Genomic DNA, 11,410 nt, shown 5'->3' on the forward strand with positions numbered 1-11,410 from the left:
ACGAGGCTTTTGTAGTATTTAAAAATAATCAGTTAAGTAAAAAAAAAAATATATTTTTTTGATATAATATATTATACGGACAAGGATTTCCAAATACATTATTTATTAATCATCTGCAACTCTTGCAATCTTTCAAATTCTCCCGATCATGAAAAGCTTAATATTTATATTTAATTTTGGCAATATCAATCAAGACTTAAAAAAAGCACAAAGAACGTCAAAGGATCAACATTAGCATCAATGTAAAAAAAAACAACGTAAAAAATAGAAAAAAAATCAGGATTCACAATTATTTATTCGCCAACCTCATTGGACTTATTCTGCATTTAAAAATTCTAAAGAATCTTTTGAATTTTCAAATTCTAATTTTGGGGATATAAGGTTCCCAGAATTCCCTGGCCTCCGTCTCCGTTCCGCTGTTGCCTAGGAAAACAGCCGAACCTGCTGGCCCCTGTATGATTCAAAGTCCTCAGGAAGTGTATCTGGAGGCGGTCAAAGACAAACAAAAGCAAGGTTATCCCTCAACAGATCGATGAACAAATTCAAATGTTTCATTGGCGGGTAATTTCCACTGTGTTTGTCATTGCAGATTCAAATCGGCTCCAATTGGTGCCAATTCAAAACGAGTAAACCAGCCTAAAAAACGTTGACATTGTTATAAGACGCCTATTTGAGATAGAGAAAATGCCAAAGTTCAATGTACATCTAATCCAATGAGCAACAACCATTACATCAAACCATTGCATTCCATTGGTTTGCTCTCTGTCTTGTTGAATGCTACCTAATGTAAGCTTCCACCACTACTTCTACTGCTACTCCCTAATGACTCACCGTTGCAGCGGTACCGGAGGTTGGCCCAGATGATGTTCTCCTGGGAGAAGCAGAAGACCCCCAGCCGCCCCCCCCTCATGGTCGTGTCGATGATGATGCCCGTGTCCGCGACCATCTGCGTTCCCTCGAAGAAACGCACCCTGTTCGAAACACGGAGAACGTTCGTATCGGCAGACTCACAAACGGACGATAAAGGCTTGATGGATAACGGGTATCATCCAGAAGATGCGACTGCTCTGTCTATCCATCCATCTTATCCAGACTATGGACAGGGCAGGGTGGCCGAGTAGTGATTGGGTTCTTTGACGACCTTCATTCGAAAGGTTCTGGGTTTGAACCCCATTTTGTCCGTGCCGTTTACCTGAAGACCCGCTTGAGCCATCTGCCTAATGTCACTCCCCTACCTGATCATTGATGAGGAGGTACATGAACATCGATCCAAATATTTTTGCAATAAAAGCATCTGCAGATCAGTGTTGTAAACGAATGCTAGCAATTGCAGGTTTTTATGGATTTCCCCACCTCTCAATGCTTCCAACCAGAGCGTGAAAACATTTTGAAAAAGCCTATTGCCTAATTATACAAGATTGAATCTTTCAGAACAGACAGAGGAAGGAGCCTTCTGAAACGGATGACTCTGACGCATCCTTCTAGCTAGTTGTACCGGAACGTAACCAGATGTATCCCTCAAGCTGGCGTTACCTGAAGGATCCGTCTAGCTAGCGGTAACGTTACCAGATGTATCCGTCGAGCTACCCTTACCTGATGTATCCGTCGGCAGGCCGGTGCTGGAGGAACCATCGGTACGAGGTCTTGTCCTTCCAGCCCACGTTGCGAGCGTCTTTCCACAGCAGCTTCACCTGGTCCGAGGTGTCTCCCGTGTGCCACAGAGAGTTCCTCAAGTTCTCCCCTGGTCCCGTGGTCGACTTGACAGCCTGGTCATAAGAGGTCAGAGGGTTATTGAGGCCAAAGTCGAACATATTTTTAAATTGGTCCAGTGATGATAAGTAGGCTCTTCCATATCTGAATTAGGTCAGATGTTCAGAGTATAATCTGTAATCTGTAAATACAGAATATTATAAAAGTTATTTTTCCAGAATTTTTTGCCAAACTACATCGAAGAAATGATAATATAATCATTCATCTCGGCCATTAGCCGGGCCAGAACCCTGTTCTCCAGCCCCTGTTATGCCCATTGTTAATAAGAATTTACTCTGTGAAATCAAAGACTCAAAAATGTATTCCGTATTAACTGCCAAAAAAATACTATTTCTGAAAGGCTTTTCTTAACTGCCATGAAGGTATTTCTCAAGTTTCACCTAAGGTGATTCTACATCCAAAACTATTTCTGCCATAAACTCCAAACTAAGGTATGCAGCCAAAAAAGTACTCATTGGCCTTTTCAAGATTGTCCAAATGCAGACGTTTCAAAATGTCCTTGGAAAGACAAAAAAAACAATAAAAAGAGGTACAGCCTGCACACAGACCTTGAGCTGAATGCCTGGCTCGGCGACGGCCCGGAAGGGGTTGGCCTGCCAGTAGATCTGCTCCACCTGCTTCCACATCACCACGTAGAAGCTGGACGAGTCCTGGTAGCCGAAGATGAAGCCGGCGTAATCGTCATCAGTCACGGTGTTCACGTGGAACGTCCCTTCGAAATCCACACCGCTGAACGCTGTGTAACCTTGGCGAAAGATAGAAAAGGATTCAACAGGGAGACGTGTGACCTATTTTATACAAGTGGAGTAGATATAAAAATCTGCTTTTAAAGTATTTTGATCATGGGTGCAAGGGGAGCTGACGTTTTAAAAGGGGCGCCAATCACTTGTAGGATTGCACACTCACCTCACAGGTTAACATGCAGAGGTAATATTGAACCTACAAATCACATCCAGTGATATTATGAGCAATTCACACAGATGCACTATGCAGGGCCGGGAATCAAACCCAGATATCTTCAGGGGGACACTGGCACCTCCAGAAGAAGACGGTGGATTCTCAACCGTCTGTTTTAGAATCGACACTAATATCACTCCTGATTTAGATGTCTTATTAATGGGCTCATCACTTCTGGATTATATCATTGGCTGGGAATAGCCGGGTGCCATCAGTGGTCGGATTAGAGGAGGCATTCCTCCAGGGGCAACACATGCCCTCCTGCAGTGCACCCTGGGTATTTTAGGATGATTATACAGCAGTTAATCTCTAGCGCCTGGACTCACCAACTGCCAGTCCGGGGTCACTGTTCATGGTCTGGACGATCTCTCTTCCCTGGGGAGAGAGAAATGGGTTGGGTTTCATAGTGTGGTTGGGTGTAAGGTGTTGTCCATTTGACTTTCAGGAAACTGAACCAAGGTTTAAGTGCCTTCCATAATAACCAATAGATAGATAACTCTTTAAATATATTTCCATGATGTAATTTACTTTTAAGGGTTAAAACAGCAGAAAAAGCTTGAAAATATATCATTTTTTCTTCACATGCAGCACTTTACATACTTTTATTCATAATTAAAATTAAAATTCTGGTTACAGTCTTCTGATGACCACGATTATGATAACCTTTCACATATCTTGTTACGACGTGACTCTTGAACTTCCCATCTAGGATTAAAGTCTTAGTTATGGTTCCACGTTGACATAACGCAAAGACCATGCAGTCGCTTCGACGCAGTCTTGAACCTGTTTCGTTCTGCTTTGGGTCCGCAAGGACGCAATGGGTCCGTAAGCCCCCTTCAACGTACAACCATAACTGAGCCTTAAGGAGGCAGATCTTCTGGTGTCTCCCGTTCAAGGCCCACCTGGTTGAGGACCACCCAGTTGGGGTCTATCTGGGCGTCTCCCTCGGGGTCCAGCACCACCGTCTGGTACTCCCTGAAGTCCGTCTGCGTGACCTCGGCGTTCTCCGGACACACGTCGATGGTGTCCACGATGGTGTCGTTGTCAAAGTCCGTCTCGCACACGTCACCCACCCCGTTACCTGACACACGGGGAGGGACGGGCGGACAGAGAGACAGACACACGGCCGCAAAGATTTATGGATCGCCGGGTCAACAGTCAGAGAGATAGACAGGTAGATAGAGGGGCAGACGGAAGGACAGACACTCACACACACTCCAAGACATACAGATCCAGACATAGATATATATAGATAGATGGACAGGCAGACAGATACACAGACAAATAGACAGACAAATAAAAAGATAGGTGTCGATCGGTGGATGGAAGGACTTACAGACAATCACATCCAGACTGACTGATGAAGAGACAGAGACCAGAGAAACTGATAGAGAGACAGAGAGACCAAACCGACTGATAGAGAGACAGAGAGACCAGACAGAATGATAGAGATACCGAGAACAGACAGACAGTTAGAGAGACAGAGATAGAAGACAGACTGATAGAGATAGGGGGACCAGACAGACTAATAGAGAGACAGAGAGACCAGACAGAATGATAGAGAGACAGAGAGAACAGACAGACGGGTAGAGAGACAGAGAGAACAGACAGACGGGTAGAGAGACAGAGAGACCAGACAGACTGATAGAGAGAAAGAGAGAACAGACAGACGGGTAGAGAAACAGAGACCAGACAGACTGGTAGAGAGACAGAGAGACCAGACAGACTGGTAGAGAAACAGAGACCAGACAGACTGGTAGAGAGACAGAGAGACCAGACAGACTGGTAGAGAGACAGAGAGACCAGACAGACTGGTAGAGAAACAGAGACCAGACAGACTGGTAGAGAGACAGAGAGACCAGACAGACTGGTAGAGAGACAGAGAGACCAGACAGACTGGTAGAGAAACAGAGACCAGACAGACGGGTAGAGAGACAGAGAGACAAGACAGACTGGTAGACAGACAGATACACAAACACATGTACATGCAAAGACAGACAGACATCACTGACACACATCACAACAGACAAGTTACTGACAGAACCTGTCCAGAAAGACGGACAAAGAGGCACTCTGCAGACAGACAGACAGACGGACTGTACCATCTAAGTCCTCCTGCAGGGGGTTGGGGATGAGTCGGCAGTTGTCGGGACCGGGGGGCAGGAGGTCCGGGACCCCGTCGGCGTCGTCGTCATCGTCGCACTCGTCCCCCTGTCCGTCCTTGTCCGTGTCCAGCTGGGAGCTGTTGATGACCGCCGGACAGTTGTCCCGCGAGTCCTGATGACCATCGCCATCGCTGGGGAAACCACCGCCCCCCCCCCCCGGGGGGTCAAGGGTCAATGACGTTATAATGTCTAATTGTTGCGTCATTTACATTTTTTTATTTAATTTCTTTTAGATGTGGATATTTATATTTGGTAATTTTTTCCCAGTTTTCATTCAACGAGTTCAGCCGTTACACATCAGATATCTCCAGTCAATTTATATTATATTGGGACAGAAAGAAAAGAAAGAGAAAAGGGAAGCTGGGCTGGGGTCAAACAGGGCCATACATAGCCACCGTTTAACATCGGGGAACACACTCAGTCCCACTAGGCTGAGCGCTGATCCTCCTGACTAGGCTATCGGCATGCATCAGAGTTCGTGGTTGCTCCACTAATCAGAATACGTTTGAGTGGATCTCAGCCCCACCAGTAGGTCGCTGAGGACTGAAGTCTCGGCTCAGGGACTGAATGCACTCGTTAATAAATGCTTCACCAGGCGTCTCAGGGTAAGGTAGTCGGCTGACCTGTCTTTATTGGTGTCGCAGGGATCCCCGATGAGGTCGTTGTCCACATCCAGCTGGGAAGGAATGTAAGAGCACTGTTAATGACTGATCATACCCATAATGCTGTTCTCCATAATGTACATGTGTCTTAGACCCCTCACAATGCAGGCTCTGGGGAATACACTCACGCATCCAAAGTTTAAGTGGACATGAACAAGTACGGTATCTACAGGACTTGGTGTATAGGAGAGTGTGTTTGGTTCGTGTTTGGTTCCCTCGGGCGGGGTGGTGTTAGTACCTGGTCGGGGTTCGGGACGTAGGGGCAGCTGTCGCAGGCATCGCCAACCTTGTCCCCGTCCCGGTCGATCTGGTCGGCGTTGGGGACGCGCTTGCAGTTGTCTCTGTGGTTGAGGATCCCTGCGTTTGACGGCAGTGGGGGGGAGAGGGTCTGGTCACCTGATATATCGAGTGCTCCTATCGTGTCTTATACCATCATATCCTACAGAGCACTCTATATAGAGTAGTGCTAGGACTCTTCTGTATATGAGGGTTATGTGTCTTCATAGTGCTCTGTAGACCTAATTTGCTATATCCTAAGCCAATCAGAGGGCTTTTTACATGAACCTTAAAATATGACTCAGGCAATTATGCTATGAGCCTAACAATATATATATGCGTTTGTGTTTGTAATAAGATTACAAGTATGTTGTGAGCATAATCAATCAAAACAGGACAGAAGACCCATCGCGCTGACCATCGCCATCGATGTCCTCGTCGCACTCGTCTCCGAACTTGTCCACGTCGGTGTCCTTCTGGTCGTTGTTCTTGACGGCGCGGCAGTTGTCACAGGCGTCGCCGAAGTCGTCCTCGTCCACGTTGCGCTGGTCCACGTTGGGCACTAGAACACAGTTGTCCTGGCAGGAAGAAACACGGGGAAGATGAAGCCATGGGTCAGTCACAACGAAAATCTGATGCTGGACTCCATGCTCTGGATGGATCTACGATTGATTAAATGGACTGGTTCAGTTTTGTTTAGAATCGAGTCGCTGTGTTTGACCCCTGGGGGGTTTATGACATTTGAGGAATTGCAAGCTTAAGTCTCAATCTAGGAGTTTATTTACAGATTTAGAATATGTTTTACCTATTCCTTCTATTAAGGAGCAGGTAGGGTACATACTGTGCATACAGGTAAGCAGCGCATATTGGGGATCGAAACCACATTTCAACTTCATATCACAGATCAAACTATGGGAGTCTGTGTGGTTGATAGCTGTTTTAAGCAGCCTCACCTGGCCCGAATCAGACTGATTGGACTCTGGGGCTAGGCGAGACTGCACCTCACATCGTCCACACACACTCCAACAAACGGAAAATAAGCTAAGTATGTCACCAGCACCCATCTGGTCGCCAACCTAGCTTGTGTGACTCCCTGATTGTGTGACTACTGATGCAGACAGTAAAGGTGTTGACCTCTGACCTGTGTGTTGAGGATTCCGTCTCCGTCTGCGTCTTCATCGCAGGCGTCTCCCATCCCGTCACGGTCGGCGTCTTCTTGGCCCGAGTTGGGCACCGTCAGACAGTTGTCCTGGGAAACAGGATATATGTTATCGTCTGGACCATTCAGATCATTTAATTTAAACTTTCTAAAGCAAGACTGAGCGATCTATCTTGTCAAAGACTTCAGAAGGAAGTCCATACTGCTCTCTTTGTTGCAGGGCTAGATATCTTTCTTGATGTTCAAGGAGGACAGAAATGTTTCTACGGACAGACATGTTTCTGGGGACAGACAGGTTAGTGAGGGCCGGCCTCACCTTAGCACAGTTCTTCTCCGGACAGTCCAGCCGGTTGTCAGGGAAGCTGTCGATGTCGGTGTCCGGTCCACAGAGGTATCCGTTCCCGGCCCAGCCCACTCCACACTGAACAGACGGTCAGGGAACGCAAAGCGTTTAAAGAACCCAAACACTGCACTCACAGCCACAGTGCACTATTGTGTATGGTTCCAAAATGATTGAGATAAGTAGAATTTTCTTGTAAACTAGCAGTAGCAGTAGTAGTATAAGTAGTAGTAGTAGTAGTATTAGTAGTAGTATTATTAGTAGTAGTAGCAGTAGTAGTAATAGTAGTAGCGGTAGTACTAGTAGTAGCAGTAGTATTAGTAGTAGCAGTGGTAGTAGTAGTCATAGTAGTAGTATGATGGTAGTAGTGTGCGGTATGTAGACGTATGATGACGTGTCCTCTACCTGACACTCTATCTTGCCGTCTCGGAGCACGATGCACTCGGCGCTGGCGTGGCAGGGGTTGGGCTGGCCGTTCCCACAGGCCCGCTCCGGCCTGCAGCCGCGCCTCTGGTCCCCGATGTAATCCCTGATACACGGACCACACCTGTAGGAGCCCTGGGGACACACAATGATGCACACGTATAGACACACACACACACATACACACACACACACACACACACACACACACACACACACACACTCGCGCGCACACGCACACAAACACGCAGACACACTCATACACACACACACACACACACACACATACACATGCGCACGCACACACACACACGCGCGTGCACACACACACAAACACAGACACACTCATACACACACACACACACACCGTAATGTTGTTAATAAAACGGGTCAGAAGTGGTGCAATATTATGAAGTAATTCTCACATCCAGACAGACAGTTTACTGACAGAAACTGTGCAGAAAGACGGACAAAGAGACACGGAAGACAGTCATTCTCTCAGCGGCACCTCCTTGCCATTCAGTTCAGTGATAATGTGATCAGCCGTTCCCGAGTTTCTTTGTCCACCATTCGTTTGCTGTTGTCTCTAAGTCAGTAGGGAGATACTCACAGGTGTGTTCATGCACACTGAGTTCTCCACACATCCAGAGCTGGTGGGGTTCTCGCACTCGTCGATGTCCCTGCACACCTTCAGATAGGAACAGAGAAGAACATCATGAACATAAGGAACCCAAGATGATCAATACCTAATCTAAGATGATAAATGTTTTACTCATCGAGCAGACGGCTCCTGATTCGTTAAGATCCATGGCAGTCCTGGGTTGGACCTCTTAAGCTGGCTGCGGACATTTGGGGTTGAAACCCAGTACCTCTCGACCTTTGAACCCACTAACCAGTACACTTTCTTGCCTGCCTCATTTGTAATTACAATCACATATTGATTCTCAGTTCATAGATAGATAGATACTTTATTCATCCCCTTGGATAAATTCAGGCATCCTGTAGCTCACAAAGTCACTCAACAGACCGTACAATTGATAAACAACAAAATAGACAAACAGGAGAAGTCAATCAAATAAGTAAATAAAGTGAGCAACATTGCACATAATTTACATTGCATAAAAATAAGAGCCAGAGGTACATATAGATAGATAAATAAATAAATATAACGCAGTAGCACGTTGTCCAGTGTGTGTGGGGGTGGGTAATAATATCCTCATTGTTAGTGAGGATATTATTGTGCAGAGTCTCACCTGCTTGTTGGCGGTAGCGTAGGCTAGCCCGACCCCCTGGACCTGGGGCCCCGTGTAGCCGGCGGGGCAGGCCCCGCAGCGGAACCCGGGGGCCGTGTTGACGCAGCGGACGCCCATGTGGCACGGCACCACCGTGCACTGCGGGGGGGACAGGAAGCACAGGTCAGAGCTACAGGGGCCCCTGGAGGGGGGCGGCGGGTCAAAGGTCAACCGGGGTCATTGTGGAACCCGTTGGAACGAGTTGTTTGGATTTTCTGAAAAAATGCCCGAGGTTATTCATCAAAAGGGGCCAATTCCTAAGAACACAAAAATATGTGATTATGTGTTATTATATTTGTGAACATTTTGGATTTTTCTTGATTTCAGCTCTTGCACAACAACAAGGTGCATCCATTTGCTTCCTTACCCATATCTCGAGGTTAACTCGGTAAACTGATGGTTAACCGCAACAGGCTGAACCTAAATCATGCTCACTTAACAAAAGGCAATGGGCAGTGCCGTGATCAGACTACACCAACTTCATTGATTATTTTCAAAAGAAGAGAAAAATAGAGCCAATCACGACAGACATGCATTGAAACAAACCCACCCACATCCTACAAGCAATGAGCAAACGGGGCGGACCCCTGAACTCGGGTCTGTGGTGGTCTCACCTCGTCCACGTCCGTGCAGTGGGTCCCGTTGCCCACCATGCCGTCAGGGCAGGGCCCGCACTTCACCCCCTGGGGGGTCTCCATGCACTCCACCCCCGGGTGGCAGGGGTTGGGCACGCAGGAAGGCCGCGGCTGGTGCCCTCCCATCCCTGGGGGAGGAAGAGCGACGGCGTGGGTGAAGGGGGGTCGCGGAGGGGGAGGTCCTCTCTCAATGTAAAAACGTTGTACACCTCTAGTCTAGAATCGGTGTGCATCTCCAGTCTAGAAACAGTTTACAACTCTAGCCTAGAAATGGTGTATATCTCTAGTCTGGGAACATTGTACATCTCTAGCCTAGAAACAGTTTACATCTCTAGTCTAGAAACGTTGAACAGCTCCAGATTAGAAATGTCGTACATCTCAAGTCTAGAAATGTCATACGTCTCTATTCTACCAAAGGGAACTGTACAAACTGAGTCTAGAAACATTGTACATCTCAAGTCGAGAAACACATACATATCGAGTCTAGAAAGGTACATATTCTCCAGTCTAGAATCATTGTACATCTTGAGTCTAGAAACGTCTATATTAGGATAAGGAAATTATTAAGTCATCCCAGATGGGGAAATCACATTTAGTCTTCGTTCAGAGGTCCTTTGCGGCTTTGTGGAAAGAGATAGAGAAGCGTGGGTAGAAACAGAGCATAGGATCACATATCAGACCTGAGCCTGGGAGGCAAGCCTTCCCTCCCAGCCTCTGAGCCTGCTAATGGTGGGAGCCTCTGTTCATCCACTGCTCATCTCTCGGAGGAGGCTCTCTGCTGCTTCACTCACCGCACGCCTCACACTCCATCACCGTGTTCTTCAGGAAAACTATCTCCCTGATCTGGGAAGAAAAAAGGGAATGGAACGGGATTCATGAATAATTTCAGATCTGCTCTGCTTTTGATAGTTGATCTGGACCCCCAGAGTGGTTTTCCATCTCTTACACAATAATTCACATGTACAGACACACACATACATAAATGCATCCATACATTCCTTACACACATGCATACATACATACATACTGTGCATGCATACATACATACATACATACATACATACATACATACATACATACATACATACATACATACATACATACATGCATACATACGAACATACGTACGTACGTACATACATACATACATACATACATACATACATACATACATACATACATACATACATACATACATACATACATACATATACACACACAGTTCACTGTTAATAACATTGGATCAGAATTGGTGCTGTATCATAAAGACTTAAACTTAAACATGATGATGTCATCGTTGAGGGATGTTCCCAATAACCAGGACTCGGTTGAAGGGTGAATGTGAAGAATGGATGTTGTGATGAAGTGGTGAAGGTCTGGTGGGCTCACCTGCTGTTTGAGGAGCTCTTTGATCTCGTCCAGGACCCCGTTGGTCCCTTTGATCTGGTTGATTATTTCTCCATCTGAATGAACCAGAATGAAATGGTGAACACAGGACAGGATCCAGATCATCGATGGACTCCTTCACCAATGATGGATAACATTTGTTCTGCCACATTGTTTTGCAGAATATGAATTCTCCGAGATAAAATAACAAGGTTTCAGCTAGTTGAGTTAAGTTTTGGTTAGGAGCATTAAATCACCAATAAAAAAACATTATAGAAAGTACAGACAAAAACACTAAGACCACTAAGAATACCTCCTAAGAATCGTTGAAATTACAACATTTCT

General features: G+C 46.2%; 1 protein-coding gene across 1 annotated transcript in view; it reads right to left on the reverse strand.

The window, feature by feature from the left end:
* Nucleotides 1–86: 86 nt before the first annotated feature.
* The window catches only part of comp (cartilage oligomeric matrix protein), a 13,013-nt gene continuing 1,689 nt past the window's right edge, over nt 87–11,410 (reverse strand). The window contains exons 2-19 of the mRNA XM_060067711.1: nt 11,069–11,142; nt 10,471–10,522; nt 9,659–9,807; nt 9,006–9,143; nt 8,363–8,440; nt 7,735–7,887; nt 7,306–7,410; nt 6,972–7,079; nt 6,249–6,408; nt 5,793–5,911; nt 5,516–5,568; nt 4,830–5,023; nt 3,630–3,808; nt 3,054–3,102; nt 2,319–2,515; nt 1,594–1,766; nt 832–971; nt 87–482 (exon numbers count right to left, since the gene is read on the reverse strand). Coding sequence (XP_059923694.1) covers nt 424–482; nt 832–971; nt 1,594–1,766; nt 2,319–2,515; nt 3,054–3,102; nt 3,630–3,808; nt 4,830–5,023; nt 5,516–5,568; nt 5,793–5,911; nt 6,249–6,408; nt 6,972–7,079; nt 7,306–7,410; nt 7,735–7,887; nt 8,363–8,440; nt 9,006–9,143; nt 9,659–9,807; nt 10,471–10,522; nt 11,069–11,142 — 2,180 coding nt within the window. The 3' untranslated portion in view covers nt 87–423. The remainder of the gene's footprint in view (nt 483–831; nt 972–1,593; nt 1,767–2,318; nt 2,516–3,053; nt 3,103–3,629; nt 3,809–4,829; nt 5,024–5,515; nt 5,569–5,792; nt 5,912–6,248; nt 6,409–6,971; nt 7,080–7,305; nt 7,411–7,734; nt 7,888–8,362; nt 8,441–9,005; nt 9,144–9,658; nt 9,808–10,470; nt 10,523–11,068; nt 11,143–11,410) is intronic.

The sequence above is a fragment of the Gadus macrocephalus genome, chromosome 12, assembly GCF_031168955.1.
Source record: "Gadus macrocephalus chromosome 12, ASM3116895v1".
Classification (NCBI taxonomy): Eukaryota; Metazoa; Chordata; class Actinopteri; order Gadiformes; family Gadidae; genus Gadus; species Gadus macrocephalus.